General features: G+C 37.2%; 1 protein-coding gene across 1 annotated transcript in view; it reads left to right on the plus strand.

Annotated features, from left to right (window-relative positions):
- LOC121313540 (laminin subunit alpha-1-like) overlaps nt 1-19,298 on the plus strand; it is a 67,255-nt gene that overhangs the window by 15,303 nt on the left and 32,654 nt on the right. The window contains exons 4-18 of the mRNA XM_041246212.1: nt 5,404-5,646; nt 6,504-6,683; nt 7,060-7,149; nt 7,693-7,810; nt 9,472-9,650; nt 10,535-10,640; nt 11,831-11,991; nt 12,255-12,395; nt 13,014-13,184; nt 15,147-15,248; nt 16,451-16,665; nt 16,769-16,880; nt 17,376-17,486; nt 18,108-18,235; nt 18,693-18,779. Coding sequence (XP_041102146.1) covers nt 5,404-5,646; nt 6,504-6,683; nt 7,060-7,149; nt 7,693-7,810; nt 9,472-9,650; nt 10,535-10,640; nt 11,831-11,991; nt 12,255-12,395; nt 13,014-13,184; nt 15,147-15,248; nt 16,451-16,665; nt 16,769-16,880; nt 17,376-17,486; nt 18,108-18,235; nt 18,693-18,779 — 2,144 coding nt within the window. The remainder of the gene's footprint in view (nt 1-5,403; nt 5,647-6,503; nt 6,684-7,059; nt 7,150-7,692; nt 7,811-9,471; nt 9,651-10,534; nt 10,641-11,830; nt 11,992-12,254; nt 12,396-13,013; nt 13,185-15,146; nt 15,249-16,450; nt 16,666-16,768; nt 16,881-17,375; nt 17,487-18,107; nt 18,236-18,692; nt 18,780-19,298) is intronic.

The following is a 19,298-nucleotide window of genomic DNA, read 5'->3' on the forward strand; positions in this document are numbered from 1 at the left end:
ACACATGGACTTTGATCAATGGAAGAATAGTATTTACAGGATCCAGTGAAATAGTTCCTGAATTGCATTCTATACCAGCATGGTGATCAGACAGCATTCTGCAACAGCCAACCAATGACAAAGGATTTTCCTAGGAATCTGACCTCTGTGACCCTGGGCTTTACATGTGGGTTTAGAAAGACTTAAAAGCATTTCCATCAAACACAATTACTGAACTATGCTGAGATAGTCTTCTGTTTTTACATTTAAATATGTAATACTTTTTTTTTATCTGTTAGAAATTAGAAAATATAATATTGGTTATTTTATTAAAATGTAGATGATTTTACCCAAACAAACACATGCAAAAGACTTATCTCTATACCGTGAACTGTTTTTTGTCATTAGTGACATCTTGTTGCATCTTGTAAGATAACACTGTTGGAATGTCACAAGTTGTTTGGACAGGGTCCAGCTTGTTTATATTGCACACATTGTGTTTGATCAGTTAGTGGAGAGACAGGAAGGTTGTTGTTGGCATATGTCTTGGCCAAGATAATTGGCTAAATGGGATTCTCCCAGAGGGGAGGACGGCTTGTCTCCTGTTCCTCAAACTCTGGCCATTCTTTCACCATCCCCCTGTCTGGTCCCCTACTGCTTTCTCCCATGCTTTTTTCCCCCTCCTTTGTGTCTTTAAACACATCTTCTAATTGCCTAGTTTGCACAAATGATTTGACGCTGAAGGTGCCCTCTGTGCTGTGATGTGAAATAAAACACAGTTGGCCTTTCTGCTACATAACTTGAGAACTTCTATTTTGTCATGAGGTCAGGCTCTTGGTCAAATGGAGACTAGAAAGAAGCTTCCTTTCATTTTATGTGCAATAGATCAATAATGGTCCAAACATGTCCGGGCATGAAACCAAACAGAGACTATAGTGTTAAACTGAAGACAATACTGGTACATTCAAATATTTCTGGGATTCCAAATTTTTTTTTAATATGAAAAATAGATCTCTTTATTTGTTATTCTGAAAAATATACATAGTGGTGAATTCACAGACTACTGCAGTGTGCTCAATCAGTCCAGCATGGTCTATTGAACTGTTTAGTCTGGTTTAAGCAGCATGCTGGTGGTAAAGTAATCTTCAGTACCTTGCTGTTGAAGCACCGGAACTCATTGAAATAAATACTTAACTTTTTTTTTTTTTTTTTTTTTTTTTACTAAAACTATATTTAACGTTTTAAAATATATTCCACTACTAAAATACAATATGAGCTAGGATGCAAGTTAGGATTACAACAAGTTATATCTACAGTGACATATTAGTAGTGCAGTAGTGCAAGGATAGTGTATCAGCTGAGGATCCAGTAATGTGGTGCTGAGGTCAGGTATGTCCGGTGCATCTGGGTAAATCAAAGACGTTTACATACTTTTTTAATGGATTTTGTCTGGTGAGAATCTCCTTCCACCACTCATAATTGTGCTTACCTAGTAAAGCAGTGCTTCAGCAGGGGGGCAGGAGGGTTTGAGTTGCTCCTCCAATTAAAACCAGGGATCAGACTACGTCAACCGCCATTGCTAGTACTGTACTGTGGTTATAGCATATAGTAATTTGTAACAGAGGCTTGTCTTTGATGAGAAACTCTGGGCTCCTCCAATTAAAACCTGTGCTCAGATCACGTGACCTGCTACTGCTAGCACTGTGGTCAATATCAGATAGGAGACTTACCTCCTCTGAGGAACCAGAACTGCTGTTAATATAGGAATGTTGAATCTGTGGTTTTGGTTCAAATGTCACTTTTTCTTGCATTTTAGACAATATATTTGTGTTTGTTTTATTGAACATTATTATATCATAGTGCTACACAACTATATATATATATATATACACACACAGTGCCTTGCAAAAGTATTCAGACCCCTGACCAATTCTCTCATATTACTGATTTACAAATGGTACATTGAAATTTCTTTCTGTTCGATATTTTATTTTAAAACATTTAAACTCAAAATCAATTATTGTAAGGTGACATTGGTTTTATGTTGGGAAATATTTTTAAGAAAAATAAAAAACTGAAATATCTTGCTTGCATAAGTATTCAACTCCCACACATTAATATTTGGTAGAGCCACCTTTCGCTGCAATAACAGCTTTAAGTCTTTTGGGTAAGTATGTACCAGCTTTGCACACAGTGTCAGATTGATTTTGGCCCATTCTTCTTGACAGATTTGCTCCAGGTTGTTCAAGTTGGTTGGACGAAGCAGTACTCTTGCAGTATTTTCCTGTATTTTGCCCCATCTATTCTTCCTTCAGTTGTAACAAGATGCCCAGTCATGCTGATGAGAAGCACCCCCACAGCATGATGCTGCCACCACCATACTTCACTGTAGGGATGGTGTGTCCTGAGGCATGGGCAGTGTTAGGTTTGGGCCACGCATAGCGCTTTGAGTTTTGGCCAAAAAACTCTATCTTGGTCTCATCTGACCACAAAACCTTTTCCCACATCGCAGCTGGGTCACTCTCATGCTTTCTGGCAAACTCCAGATGTGCTTTCAGGTGGTACTTTTTGAGTAACGGCTTCTTTCTTGCCACCCTCCCATACAGGCCAGTGTTATGCAGAGCTCTTGATATGGTTGACTGGTGCACCATTACTCCACTCCCAGCCACTGAACTCTGTAGCTCCTTCAAAGTGATTGTTGGCCTCTCTGTGGCTTCTCTCACAAGTCTCCTTCTTGTTTGAGCGCTGAGTTTTGAGGGACAGCCTTTTTTTGGCAGTGCCTGGGTGGTGTGATGCAGTTTCCACTTCCTGACTATTGATCCAACTGTGCTCACTGGGATATCCAAACACTTGGATATTATTTTGTACCCTTTCCCTAATATATGCATTTGTATTACTTTATCCCTAACTTCTGTAGAATGCTGTTTGGTCTTCATTTTCCTTCAGATTCACAGCCTTACCAATGATCCTTCAACAGTGGGGTTTTTATCCAGAAAATGTGACAGCAACTTTAATGGTTCACATGTGGAGGCCAATGGTAAGGTAATTGTGTCCTCGTTAGGGCAATGTCTTTCATCGGATCAAACTGGGAGCTTCTACAGCACAGGGGTTGAATACTTATATCAAGATATTTCAGTTTTTTATTTTTCTTAAAAATATTTCCCAACATAAAACCAATTTCACCTTACAATAATTGATTCTGAGTTTCAGTGTCTAAAAATAAAATATCAAACAGAACGAAATTTCAATGTACCATATGTAATTCGTTAATATGAGAGAATTGGTCAGGGGTCTGAATACTTTTGCAAGGCAGTGTGTGTGTGTGTGTAAATAATTTAAGGCTTCTGTTTTTCGTTTTTAATTAGTTTTATTTTTCGGTGCTTATTTTTAGCTATTTTTGAGTTCTATGGTAATCAGTTTTTGGGGGGCTTTCACTTTTTATGTGCTGTATAAAATGTTTTTGGTTTCTTTCCAAAATGTTTGGGTGGTTTATTCTGTCAAAATATGCATAGTAACTCAACAGCACTTGTACACATAAGTTGTACCTTCTTTCTTTTGCTGTCTTCCACAATGGAGTCCTTCTGGTCACGGTCACATTCTTTTGGGAGTTTTTGTGTGTAGGCATTTTTTTCCATTTTGCCACAATTTGCATTTCTTTTTTAAATCCTCTGTATCTTAAATCCTCTGTATCTTAACTGTTATACAGCTATCCTGCCACCAGCTTCCATTCCGAATTGTAATCTCGTTTTAAATCTTGCAGCAGAGCAGAGAGGAATTTCTGCCAGCTGGGGTGGGTTTAAAGTTTTCAGAATGAGACAATGATAAATACAAGTCAGAAAGAAGGGACATTGCCCAGCTGCACTGAGAAGCGTAGTCTTTTTTTTGTAGTAGTAGTAGTAAGTTTTTTTTGTTTTTTTGTTAATGAGAAAGGGGTGGTCAATGTGAATTGAGTAACGATTTCCACTGTTTTCCAGTGTTTTCCAGTGTTTTGGCTATACATCGATTTCAGTTAAAACCGAAAATCAGAAGCTATAATTATATTATTTTTATTTCTTTTTATTTTCACTGAAATTTGTGAAATTTGTGAACTGTTTGTGAAGGATGCATGCTGTCCTGTGATATATGGCCACACGTTTCCTAACCAACCGATGAGGTAAAAAAAAAATTTTATTTTTTTTTTTTTTTTTTTTCAGGGTGTAATTTAACACAGATAACAGAATGAGACAATGATAAATACAAGTCAGAAAGAAGGGACATTGCCCAGCTGCACTGAGAAGCGTAGTCTTTTTTTTGTAGTAGTAGTAGTAAGTTTTTTTTGTTTTTTTGTTAATGAGAAAGGGGTGGTCAATGTGAATTGAGTAACGATTTCCACTGTTTTCCAGTGTTTTCCAGTGTTTTGGCTATACATCGATTTCAGTTAAAACCGAAAATCAGAAGCTATAATTATATTATTTTTATTTCTTTTTATTTTCACTGAAATTTGTGAAATTTGTGAAAGGATGCACTGCCTCCCTTGCCTCGCCCCAGTATATATATGTGTGTGTGTGTGTATAGATATTGCCGTAGTGTATATTTCATTCATGGCATGACATATTCAGGGATGGAAATATTGTAAGACTCATCCATTCCAGGTTTTACTATGTGCAAAGGTAACAAGGTAACAAGCTCAGGTGTATCTTATTAAGCTCAAGGTAAAACTAGGAATAGATCAAACTGCTATGCAGTGGGAGTCTTATTTTCTCCCTGATCATGAACTGGAACATATCAGATTTCACTTATATCATAAATAAACAAACAAATAAATACATAAATAAATAAAGCTGACTAGAAAATGCCTGTCAGGTTTGATTTATTTATGCAATATAGTTTTTCCACCCATATGTTGTCCCAGCTACTTTTTTCAACGTTCTTGTCACTAGTAAAAGCATGACTTATTTTGACAGCTTGTTCATACAGGATTTTAATTTAGCTGCATCAGTTTAATGTGGAGATAACAGCTGTCCAGCCATTGAAAAACCTCTGTGTAATCAAAAGCAACTCATTGGCAGTTCACCCAACTGTGTAATAGGCAACGAGGCAGTTCAACAGACTGTGGCAAGCAGATAATGAATAACACCATCATAGTCAGGGAGGGATTTATTGATGGAGTAAAAGCATAGGGTGCTTCATGCAATCTATATTACACACATTAAAACAAATGCATGTGTGTTTAAAGTGATAGGCTCCCTATTATTTTGATTTTTTTCCCGATAAGTACACTTATTTAGTAATAAGCAAAATGTTTCTAAAGAAGGCGTTCAGGCAATGTCATCAACTACTGAATAATTGAGTAGAATGCACTGTAATATTCTGATATACTGAGAGGTATGCAGTGTGGAAAATCCCCATCAAAGGAATGTAACATTGTTGCTTGTGATGTTTCAGGTCTTTCAAGTGGCATACATTATCATCAAGGCTGCCAACTCTCCTCGGCCTGGGAACTGGATCCTGGAACGTTCTATGGATGGCATTGAGTTTCAGCCTTGGCAGTACTATGCTATCAGTGACACAGAGTGCTTAACACGGTATAATGTCACACCAAGGATAGGACCACCGACCTACAAGAGGGACGATGAAGTTATCTGCACATCCTACTATTCCAGGCTGGTCCCACTCGAACATGGAGAGGTATGGCGCAAAGCAGAGCTAAGCACAAACCTTTACTGTGAAAGATTTAATCATACTAATGCATACAAGCAATCGCACTGTGACACACCCAGAATTGAATAAAAGTATCAACCACAACTAAGCTTATATCATGCCCAGAGAGGAGTATTCAAGTTCCCAGTTTTGGCTTGCAAAAGAATACAATGTTTATTAGACTGCAGACCTTGAAATTCTTTTGAGCTGGAGATATGAGAAAATAAATATATAAATAAATAGTAGGACTATTGATAAAGAACCTTAATGTGTTTGCCTCTTGACTACAGAAAAACTGAGCTCTTACAAAGCTGTTAACAATCCCACACAACTGGATTCCCACAATAAACCATGGCTTTGTTTCAAGGATAGAAGAAGAGAGCACAGACATTGCTCAGTTCTTTAATTGCGCTCCAATAGATCCTTCATATAGACTCTAACTGATTTCAGAGAGGCAGAAACATAATGAAATGTTGTCGTAAAATCAGCTGTTTGTGAATTACAAATGCCATTCCCTTGGTGTGGGCAGAAAATAAGAATCTCATTCAAAGCATGGACAGGAATTAAGAAAAGAAGTCAGACAGTCCGGCCACCTCTCTGTGTTTGTTTTTGTCTTGCCACCCACTCATGTTTGAAATGTGTATGACAGTGTGCACTTCCTTCTTTCCCTGCTTGAACAGTCACCTGAGTTTTAATTAGAATGATATTCTTTTATTATTTTTTTAATGTATTTTTAGGTTGACACCTTCAATTTAGGCATTCGGAAGATAGCTGGCATTCGTATAATGTGTCAAAGCTGAAGTCTTATGAAGAGGCAGCCATTGATATTTTTCCTGATGCTTTAGATCCACACATCCTTGATCAATGGCAGACCTAGTGCTGATGACCTCACCCCAGCCCTGTTGGAATTCACCTCGGCTCGATACATCCGGCTCCGTCTGCAGAGAATTAGAACACTCAACGCTGACCTCATGACTCTCAGCTACCGGGACCCCAAAGAAGTGGATCCAATTGTAACACGCAGGGTACCTCTGCATTTTAGCCCCTTATACCACATAAATCATTAAGGGTTAAGTACATGCTTAGCTTTTATCAAGCTTCATAAAACACTCCTCCAATTGTAATGAAACTTGAGCGCATGCATTCCTTAGAAAATAATATTCAAAGTTATGAGGAAGTTCTTTTTTTCATCGGTTCTGGATCTTGGATGGGTTAATGAAGGCTATAGCTTCTGATTTGCCTGCTTGAATTTGATAAGACTTGTCTTGGACATTTGTTATAAGTATTCTTTCTCTTACTAACATCTGTTTGCCTGCATTCTATTTTCTGGGAACCACATGGTCACATTTCTTATTCCTATATGTAGGTCATGGTGAATATATTTGTTACTTGTCTTTTCAGTATTACTACTCTATCAAGGATATCTCTGTTGGAGGAATGTGTATCTGCTATGGCCATGCTCAAAGCTGTCCCTGGGATGAAACAACAAAGGTAGTTTGTTTGACATTTCCACATTTCTGGGCTATATTTCTAGTTAAATATCCAGCTCCATAGTAATAGATGTAATGGAGAATCCAGAGCATGGCACTGTGAAGATTCAGGTTTCCTCGCAGCTGCTCACAGTCCTTGCCTGTGTCTGATTAGAATCAATAAGGAAAGCACTGTGGAGATGTTAACATCTGATTTGTGTATTTTATTTACTGCAACTTGACACACAAACATGCAGCGCTTCAGTCTATTGCATTTCATAAAGTGCCAATCAAGCAAATTCCTTTCTCCTCTTTTAAATGCAAATGTTATTGCATTATAGATAATGGGAGTAAATCATAAATTACAGTTATTAGAAAAAAAATTAAGCAGTTATCTGTCAGTTAATATTTTTATTTTAAGTTTTGCTTTCTGAAAATGCTATTGTAACATAATCATGAATCATGATAGTTTATGCTAAATACTATTGAGAACCTGACCAAAATGATTTCTTTTTTTTCTAACAGTAGCTAACAAAACATCTACTGTTCTCCTTTGTTAATTTAGAAACTGCAGTGTGTATGTGAGCACAATACTTGTGGGGAGAGTTGTAATAAATGTTGCCCCGGCTACCATCAGAAACCCTGGAAACCTGGAACTCTCTCAGTTGGCAACACTTGTGAAAGTAAGTAGAACCCAAAACTAAAATGTCAGTTGAGCTTGTTAGTCCAGAGTTCTGTGTAATAAAGCCTGTAAAAATAAAAGTTTATTTGAATAACACCTGCTAAATTGTTCTATTTTTTTTAACTAAATAGTTTGCTTGACATTAATGGTGTTTAAAGAATAAGTAGTGGGGTTCTGATAAATATAACGTTACATGTCCCCTTGTGTTGCTACAATTGTTTAAATAATGTACCTGTAGTTTTTCTTTTCATTGTTAACATCCTGATGTTTCACACTTAAAACTTTTTAAAGTCTGTTTCAAAGCTGTTTTCAAAATGTCTGCTCTAGTGCACTGATAGTGTGAGGATTATTGTCCACATTGTCAAACAGGTAACACAGAAATACCAATCCATGATGTGATACAGAACATTAAAGCCAGAGCGCTTGTTATGGTTTTAATTTTTTTAATTTTTCTTAAATTGCTGTTCCTGCAGTGATTTAGATGACATATCTCAAACCCCATGTGCACTAGAGCAGACATTTTGAAAAGAGCTTTGAAACAGACTTTAACCATTTGCAGTCCATTTATTCCACACTCATCAGGCGCGTCAGGTCCAACTTATTTTCACACATGCTGTTTATTTTACATGCGCTGTTTAAAATATTTTTCAGAGTAAAACAGGTTCAAAAGGCGTTGAATCACAAAAAAAACCACTCAGTAGTCTATCTACAGCCAAGCCCCACCCCTTGTTTGCTGTATTTTTCACATACCTCTTTATAGATGTGCAAACTGATAAATCCTCTCCTGATCACTCGTTTTATCACCAAACTCCTCAATAATCCGATCCAAGTCGTTATTTTATTACTATAACATCTGCAAATGCCCTTGATATTCTTTGAGTGCTGGATGCAGAAGCAGCTATCTCCTTTGTTATGTCCATGTTATCTCTGTAGTGGATGGGGCTATGAGATACGCCCTTTTTTCGGTTTCATTCAGCTCCTATCGGTCTCACTTTCCGGAGAAAAAACGACTATAGACTTTTTGATGATATTGGACAGGGTCCGACATTGGACTCGAAAGGGAAAATTGTAATGTCGGACTTGGTCTGACATAGGACTGCAAAGGGTTAAAGTTATAAGTGTAAAACTGTCAGGATGTTAACAATGAAAAGAAAAATTATAGGTGCATTATTAAAAAAAAAATTGTAGCAACACGTGTGGACGTATAACGTTATATTTTTCGGAACCCTGCAACTTTTAACTCTTTAAATTGTATATAAGCTTTGAGTTACTGTAAAAACTTTTGTATAAGTCTATTTTCTAGGTATTTTTAGGGGGTCCTAAGAAGTGCGGAGCGACCTTATACACCGGTTGACCTATAGACTTTTCCTGAAATTGTTGTCTCAAAAAGGGGGGGGGGGACTTATACACCCGTACAACTTTAATAGTTTTTAATAGTTTTTATGGTATATGGCATATTTTCTTACTAGTAATATTTTGATGTCATACATGCACTTTAGAATTGGTTACTTTTTACTGAATTGCTGTTACTATATTTTAGGCCTTGCTTTTTTCACTAACTGGCAAGTTTTGTATTTTGAAAAAGCTAATACAGTATTTCTATTTGTGGTATTTCATATATGCTGTGCGTGCATTACAATCAAAATTGTGACTGTTTTCCAGAATGCAACTGTCATAACAAAACAGAAGACTGTTATTACAACCAAACAGTGGCCAGTAGCATGATGAGCATGAATATTGCTGGTCAGTTTGCTGGTGGAGGTGTTTGCATTGACTGTACCCAGAACACCGCTGGCATCAACTGTGAAACCTGCGTTGATGGCTATTACAGACCACACACGGTAATGACCTCAGTTCTGAGAGGATACTAACAAAACGGCAGTTAATTTAAATTAAATAGCCCAGTTTAAGGGATATATAATATGAAAATGTAGTAGAACAAATGTTATTACAGAAATTGTGATTATAGCATAGCTTTTTAAACTAAGCTTTGTGTCATGTCTTCTCATTATAGTTAAGTTGAAAATAGTGTTATTGTTACTTTTGCTCAAAGTACAGTACTTGTATATAACAAAATATCATAAATCTTTTCCATGTTGCACTTCCATTAGATAAAATGTGTCTCAAATGTGCCTTCCTTCCAGACAGTCTCTTACTACTTTACTTCAATTGTTAATTCATCCCAGCAGTGTGTTCATGCTCAAAGCATGTTACTGGCTGAAAGCATGTCAGTCAATAAAGGAAGCTGATTGAGGGTGTGGATAATTTCCCCCTCAGTTGTAATGCCACAGGAAGCACAAGACCATCTAAAAGCATGGCTTGCAAACCAATAATTATTTGTATATTTAAAAATGAAACTACATGTTTGATAATTCTTGTGTTTCTTTCAAAACTTCACTTTGAGACATATGTAATGAATGGAAAGACATGGAAGAGAACATCCATGGACATATTTTATTAGCTACAATTACTTTTAACACAAAACCTTTTTTTCAATGACACAATGTCATAGTAACAGATGCATTTCATGTTTTGATGGGCAACCCTAACCCCAACCCCAACCCTAACCCTAACCCTAACCCTGAGACATTTGTCCCTCCATGACTGGCTTGAGGCATGCTTGGGGGGAAATTTAGGGCCTCTGGCATTCAGTCTATGTTTTTACTATGAGGAGAACAGACGGGCAATCCGGAACCCTATCCAAAAATGTTTTACTTTACTTTAGGTATCTCCTTATGATGAGAATCCGTGTGTTGAGTGTGGGTGTGATTTGAATGGGTCTCAGCATTCAGTTTGCATAAAGGATGACAATCATGCAGATCTCCAGAAAGGTAAGCTGCAGCTTTATTATCCCCGGCCGTATGCCACTTTAGAGTACCACATAACTGTAATGAAACTTGGTTAGGGCAAGTATTTGAATCTGTGTGTCCACCCATCCGTCGCGCTTACATTCAAAATGATCTAGACAAGATTCAGAACTGGGCAGACACATGGCAAATGACATTTAATAGAGAAAAGTGTAAGGTATTGCACGCAGGAAATAAAAATGTACATTATAAATGTCATATGGGAGATACTGAAATTGGAGAAGGAATCTATGAAAAAGACTTAGGAGTTTTTGTTGACTCAGAAATGTCTTCATCTAGACAATGTGGGGAAGCTACAAAAAAGGCTAACAAGATGCTCAGATACATTGGGAAAAGTGTTGAATTTAAATCAAGGGAAGTAATGTTAAAACTGTACAATGCACTAGTGAGACCACATCTTGAATATTGTGTTCAGTTCTGGTCACCTCGCTATAAAAAAGATATTGCTGCTCTAGAAAGAGTGCAAAGAAGAGCGACCAGAATTATTCCAGGCTTAAAAGGCATGTCATATGCAGACAGGCTAAAAGAATTGAATCTGTTCAGTCTTGAACAAAGAAGACTACGCAGCGACCTAATTCAAGCATTCAAAATTCTAAAAGGTATTGACAATGTCGACCCAAGACACTTTTTCGACCTGAAAAAAAAAACAAGGACCAGGGGTCACAAATGGAGATTAGACAAAGGGGAATTCAGAACAGAAAATAGGAGGCACTTTTTTACACAGAGAATCGTGAGGGTCTGGAATCAACTCCCCAGTAATGTTGTTGAAGCTGACACCCTGGGATCCTTCAAGAAGCTGCTTGATGAGATTCTGGGATCAATAAGCTACTAACAACCAAACGAGCAAGATGGGCCGAATGGCCTCCTCTCATTTGTATACTTTCTTATGTTCTTATGTTCTTATTATAAGCTAATATGTCAAGTGTAAGATGTTTCTTATTGTTATAATAATAAGACACCCTCCACACACAAAGTGTGACACCTCCTTTATGCTGATTTTGCATATGTGATTTACCATTTTAAATGTACATGACTTTTTCATGATACTAATGATACTGAATGTGAAAATGACCCTTCACTATGTAGTTCATGTTGTGTTGTTCTGTACTTTGCTGTTTTAATGTACTGATTTTTTTTCTTTTTTGTCCTGGTAGGTTTGCTTCCAGGGAAGTGTCACTGCAAAGAGGGCTATGCTGGAGAGAAGTGTGATCGCTGTGCCTTTGGTTACAGTGGATATCCCTACTGTGTGAAGTGTAACTGCAGTTTGATAGGCAGTATTAATTTGGACCCCTGTGCAGAGCAGTGCATATGCAAGGTAGTGAAAATAGAGGAGAAACAACCCTACCAAAAACATTCTGCCTCTTTCTAGTGTAAATTTGAAACTGAATGATGGTTTTTATACTAAGACCCAATAGAAAAGAAAAAAAGAAAAAACACAATCATATCCATTTTTGTTGCCCCAGTGCCTTCTGCAAAATAGGTCAGATTTTACATTATCTAGAAGGCAAACATATTTTAAGTAGTAAGACCTATTTTTAAAATGCCTTCCCTTCACACTTAATTTGTATGTCTTCCTAGGAAAATGTAATGGGTGACAACTGTGACCTCTGTAAACGAGGGTATTACAACCTTCATAAGAGCAGTCCTGAAGGCTGCACAGAGTGTTTCTGTTTCGGAGTGTCTGATGTGTGTGAGAGTATTTCCTGGCCTCTAACTCAGGTAATTTGTATTGCCTTTATATCTCTTTTAAAGAAAAAATATATGTTCTCAGTAGTTTCTTATATAACTGTTAAACCTATATTTCCTAGGATAAACAAACTAAGAACTTGGCAGTGAGACTTGAAGCCATTAAGTTAATATATTGTATTACTTTTAAAAACCATAATAATAAGTTTGCTTATTTTTTGTTTTTATTGAATCATTTAAGAAAATTGCTGTGACAGAAATTCCTTTCTTTACTGAGAAGCAAAAGGTCTCTATCTGACATGATGAGAGTGGAAGTTGATTTTAAATTGACACCATTCCTCAATCATAACTTACATTTCTGTGTCGTGAAACATCAATAATATGTGCCGTATAGAATATGGGAATGCCTGCTGATTTAAGTGTCAAATCTCAACCAATCTCTGTTAGATTTGCTTTTTATCCCTGGAATTCCATTTGCAAAGCAGTGAATCTGTTGTGTGAGGGACAGCCAATTTACACAAGAATATGCTACACAGTGCAGATGTGTTTGTTTTGTTTAACCCATGGATAGATTTCACTGTACAATTTTCAAAGCCAGTATTTTAGAATTCTGTGGCATAAAACTTTGTCTTTTCCTTTAATCACTCTTAGGTTTTAAACATTGATGGCTGGTTGATGCCCGTTCGTCCAATTCCCATTACCAGCAGTGACAGATTGGATCACAATGACTCAAGCCATATTAGCTTCAACATTAGCGAAGAAAGCAGGATATTACCATCTCAGTCCTCCTGGTCAGCTCCTGAAAGCTTTTTGGGAAACAAGGTACTTTTGTGATGAGGACGCACTCATCTGTTAGATTTATCAAACTATCCACATAATTCACCAAACATAAGGCCACCCGTTGCTTTCAATTCTACTGTAGAACTAAGCAAATCCCTTTGCGTTTGCAGAAGCTTGTAAGTCTGAAAACGCAGTAGCAGAAATTGCTAATTAATTTGAACAGGCTTGTAGAAATTTGAAATTAAGTGCTCCCTGAGGACATTTGATACCACTCAGTTTCCACTGTGTTAGTTTCCAATTAGGTGATTATGCACTGTTATTAAAGTCTAACAGAAACAGATAGCTAAATGCCCTGAAATAATTAGGTCATGCTCTTTCTAATAGCGTTTAACCTGTGCACACATTAGTCTGGGTAGTGATTAATTTAGTCTGGATAGGTGTATAAAAAGCACACTGTTTTAAGGCTATCAAAGTTATGTACAATAAAACATAATTAAATAATGTAGTATATTTTCAATATACAGTACTCTGTGATGGTAAAACATACTGGGGTATATTCATTTGATTTAAGCAGTCACAGATCTAAATACCACCACTGTTTAAAGTCCATATCTCACATAGAAAATAATTTTTTGGCTTTGGGGTCGTACTTCGTTTACTTTCACAACGAGCAAGAGACAAAACTATCAATAATTCTGGAAAATACCGACAACGCACCGATGATGCACGAAGTTGGCATGACGTCACTAGGGGAACACATACCAGGAACAGAGGAGAGATATACATGGCTTCAGACTCTGGACGCGATCATTAAAAATTTGTTGTTCTTGTATACAGTTAACCCCGGCTAGCAGTTCATTTATGGCAAAAAAAAAAAAAAAAAAGTGTATTTCTGTATTTGGTTTGCTGTAACATTTATATCTTGCAAATAGTGTTAACTGTTTCCCATCCACTTCAATAAGAAAGCATTGTTTATATCAGAGGATCGAGGTGACTTGCTTGGTCACATATAGCTCTTCAACTTCATTCATGCAATAAACACTTATGCTTGCCCCGATTTAGTGAAATTAAATAGGCTTAACCTCCTTGTGAACTGCACGGAATTATTATTATTATTTCTTGGCAGGTGCCCTTACCCAGTAACGTGCATATGAACATTACCTTAAAGATAAGATTGAATATCGAAAGCTTACCTAAAAACTGGATGAGTGGATTCATTCTTTTGATTTCTGCATCAGAAATCTTGAGCACGCAATGTGTTTGTACTGGTTTATAGTACTCTTACGTTATTGATTTTATTAAGTCAGCAATATGAAAGCCATGCTCATGTTTATTTTCTTTGGGTAGTTTTTGATAACAGTATGTTATGTAATAATAATAATAATAATCATAATAATATTGGACGTCTGAAAAAAAACTAATGCAACACTTGCAGAGAACTGATTATGTACAGTGGATAGCCTAGAAATACTGAATAGTCGTGCATAAATTGTAATGCGTACCTTCCAGAAACCAACAAACAAAGCTTTTGTCTCCGTGGTCCGTTTTGTCGTTGCATTGTGACAAACTCGTTGATTTTACTTTCACTGAACAGTACTTTTTTTCATGCAGTGCATTCCCTTACGCCTGTCTGAGGTGAAATGTGTTTGTGACACCGTTTAACCATCGCGAAATAGGCCTGTATGTATGGTGATTTTTGTTTATGCCACAGACATATGGTTTGTGGTTTGTGTTTTCCCACAGATGTCAAGATTCAAAATCAGGGCTTTTGCTTTGATGAATAAGGTCCCAATGTTATGCAACTCAACATCCAACAGTACACCTTAGTAACGGTCTGTGAAAATGTGACAGTTCATCTAGTGATTTTAAGATTCAACTTTGCACTTATTAGAAGAAGTTATTGTACATGCTGTAGATGTTTTCATGGTACCTGCGTCTCTGTGTGTGTGTTGTGGTGGGTTTATTTTTTGTAATTTGTTTTAACGCTTTCTGTGTTCCCTAAAGCTGACTGCTTATGGAGGGTACCTGAACTATACATTATCTTACGATGTTCCTATGGAGAGCTTGGATCTTCAGTTGGTGTCTGATTTTGATGTCATTATTGGGGTAAGTTGTAACCAGCTATTACTTGTTGGAAGGTAGTGTGTACTGGATTGACGGTTTTAAAGGCAGTCGCAGTGCACATGACCTCTTATGTGGTGATTTAATACACAGTCCTTGTTTGCTTCCCCTGCATTACTTTAAATTATTTATTCTATTATCATGTTTCATACATTCAAGTCCCATATAGAGCAAATTAAATATATTTTTATTTAATAATACACATATATAATAAAGGAACGATGCACAACAGGGCGTGTGTTGTGCTTGGATAACATCACGCCTCGGTTGGTTGGGCACGAGGCCACCTGCTGAGTGTGTCCAACACCCGAGAAGTGATGTTAACCCAGCTCAACGCACAACCTGGAGTGCATTATTCCTATTATACAATGGCTCACACTGTAAAAATAAGACTCATTTCATGTGGAAATAACATGATAGTTCCTATTTTCCATTTACAACTGTAATAAAGTATAACTATGATGTCCTAATAGGTATAGTTAACTGTTATTTCTGTTTATAGTGAGTTAATAACAATAGGACTTTTCAGGTTTTTTTTATGTATGCCGTGAACACATTGTTGGCAGAATTGAACTCTGGATTTGACGGTGTGTTAATGTTACTGCTCACCTGAGCTATTTCTGACACAGGCATACAATTGTCATACAACTGTATAAATGTGTTCTATCGTGACAGTTTTCAAGTCGATATTTGTGTTACTCTCACTCACCCAGTCATAAACAACTTTGACTGCCCAGTCGGTTTGTTGTTTCTGGATGCTTCATGTCAGATCCTATCATGTCTAGTCCCTAAGTGTTGATCTCCAGGTGTCTTTTTAAAAATAAAAACAAAAACAAACAAAAAAAAACATTATCTCATTGAGAAATGCTGTCTGGTCTCCTGGCTGCATTGTGCTTGACGACTCTTTGCCAAACAGCTGTCTTGTTGTTTAAGGTAAAATTCACTTCAAGAATTGTGTAAATTATTATGTCTGTCCAGGTTTTCAGTGAGTAAGTTGTCGGTACTACATCCGTAATAATATTCTGGGATAATAGGCTGACCAATCAGAGCTTATTTTTCTTGCCATTGTATAATTGAATATAACTTTGAAGTTACAAAAACATTTTTTAAACTCTACAAACTGTTCAGTGTGACTTTAATGTTTATAAAGCTTGATTATGCTAATGGTGGCTTCTTGTTTTCCTCAGGGAAATGGCAAGACTTTACACACAAGGTTAAATGCTCAGTTGCTGCTTCAGCCCTACAAGGAGCAGACTGTTGCTGTGGAGATGCTGCCGAGGAACTTTATTGACTTCTATACGAGCAGAGCCACGGAGAAGGACAGGTTGATGACAGTCCTGGCAAACTTGACCCACCTGCAGATTCTGGCCTCCTTTAACAACACCAGTGATGTAGTTCTAAGGCAAGTCAAACTTTCAATGTCATTGTTGTGCTGATTATTATTATAGTACCTCTGGGAACAATATATCCAGTAGGCTTTTTTATATGTATTCATATCTCAACAGGTTAAGTTCTGTATCTTTGGACACAGCTACTGTGAATGCTATTGATCTAAAGCCTGCAATGGATGTGGAGCACTGTGAGTGTCCGTGGGGTTATACTGGAACGTCTTGTGAGGTAAGAACCTTTCCATTCATGTATGCCTGTGCTGATGTATGGACGCCTACATGCAAGTCTGCCATGTTTTGTAACTAATCATTTTAAATAAGAACAGCATTAGATCAATGTTGGGGTGCATTCAGTGACAGTGAAATGGGACAGATTGACAGCACAGATGCTCTGGAATCATATTGCCACTGCCCAAAACCACTTTCTAAGTGGAGTGGAGTTCAGTTACAGTACCTTTCAGTTTCAAAACTGGGTCTGCATTTGGCGACTCCCCAAAAAGTGTCTCTTATTGAAAAGTGTAATAATATTTCTTGTCCACCAAAGCTCACTGCAAGGTAGGGTTGAAACAGAAGCTGAAGTGGAAAATGAAAATTCAGCAGCCATCTTTAATTAAATGGGAAGAATGCAGCAGGAAGCCACAATGTGTGTTATTTGTTTGTTTGTTATTAGTTTGTTTTTGTTTGTACTTGATTTTACTTGTTTTAATTTGTAATTGTTTCTCAGTCGTGCAGCCCTGGTCATTATCGAGTTGATGGGATTCTGTTTGGAGGCATTTGCCAGCTATGTGAATGCAATGGCCACGCCACTGAATGTGACATTCATGGTATCTGCTTGGTAAGTTACTCTTTAACTCCATAAATATGCAGTATTTTACACATGCAATGACTTTGAGGAAAGCATTTGTACATGCTTAACTAAGTTTAAAGTTATAGTGAAGTCGTTATTAAACCTATAACATTTCTTGACCTCCTATAAATCTACAGTACGGGTGTTAAAACAAATTAGTCAGGCAGTGTGGTCCGATCACCCAGATCTTTGAGAAAGTCACTTGACCTCCTTGTGACTCGTCTTACACAGCTGTGAAATGTTACTGATGGTCACCCACTTTGAACTACATGATGCATCTCATTTGGGGTGTTCTGGCTAAATATTTGCTAGAACAAACATGATGACTAGGTTAGTTTTTGCATTTTTTCAGGCAACTTATGTTGAGTTCAGCAAAGAGCATGGGATACAACAGCCAAATGTCTCTCAGGAGAACTTACAGAAAGGTTCAAGTTAATACATATTGTAGTACGCATTCATAATGAGTAACTGTGATATAGTTCAGCGTGTACTGTACTTTTTGTAATGTGCGCACAATCATCAACCTTGTCATAACTAATGCAGGGGGGAATACATTGCAAAGTGGAAAATAACAGTACAGGTACTATAAACTATGTCAAATATCCACAGGACTGCAAGCACAACACCACAGGGCCCCACTGTGAGCAGTGCATGCCTGGTTTCTATGGTGACCCATCTGACGGGATGCCTGATGACTGCCAAGTCTGCACCTGTCCGCTGAACATCCCATCCAACAAGTAGGTGAAGAGAGCACTGTTACAAAAAGAGAAATACAAAACATGTCAAATGTGGCTACTTTTATAGCCACCTCTGATCCGCATCACAAAATGCTAGGTTTAAAAAATAGTTTTATTAAATAAATAAATAAATAAATAAATAAAAAAAAATAAATATATATATATATATATATATATATATATATATATATATATATATATAAACATGCATTTATTATCCATGCTATGTATATATATAACTTTTAAACAGTTGCCGACAGTTCTGGTATTTGTTTTCTAATCTCAAGAATGCACTTAGATTGCTTGCTTGTGTGTGTGTGCATATGTTTAACTGTTTTTAGAACGGGGGTGGTAGCTTCCTGTTAGAGCGATTTCATTTTTTATAATGAATGGCTTTGAAAGTAAACTCTGAATTTCAATAACTGCAACATTAGTGGGATTTTGGTGCTTCCTTTAGTTTCAGTCCTACCTGCTACCTGGACAGCGCTGGAGAAGTGATGTGTAATCAGTGTGCGCCAGGCTATGAGGGACCTCGCTGTGAAAGGTGGGTAAAGCATATTCATTGTGCCTGAGACCGCAGCATTGTTTAGTACATATTAGCCCTCCAAAGGAAAGGAGCCGGAAAACCTAAGCCAGGGCTTGCAATATAATCTGGGCTGATTTTACATATACACACACACACACACACACACACACACACACACACACACACACACACACACACACACTAGCTGCAGTACCCGGCATTGCCCAAGGAAATTCAGTATTTCATTATTTCATGCATGACAAATCAGGGAATGGTAGCCTTATAGTTTCCTATAAGCTACCGATCTTGGGCCCCTTTCCCTTTTTTTAACTTTATTTCTGTTTGTTTTTTGCCATAAAAAAAGATAAATAAATAAATAAATAAATAAAAACCGTTCTTTTTATTTTTGTGGGTTTCTTGAATTTGAGATGCATGGCTACTGTAGTGATCCAGCAATGGGGTAGCTAGATAAAGTACACCTGGGGTCCAAATTTTGGATCCACACATAGCCCTTGACCTTGCCCTGGATGAAAGAGG

This window comes from Polyodon spathula, chromosome 3 (genome assembly GCF_017654505.1).
Source record: "Polyodon spathula isolate WHYD16114869_AA chromosome 3, ASM1765450v1, whole genome shotgun sequence".
Lineage (NCBI taxonomy): Eukaryota > Metazoa > Chordata > Actinopteri > Acipenseriformes > Polyodontidae > Polyodon > Polyodon spathula.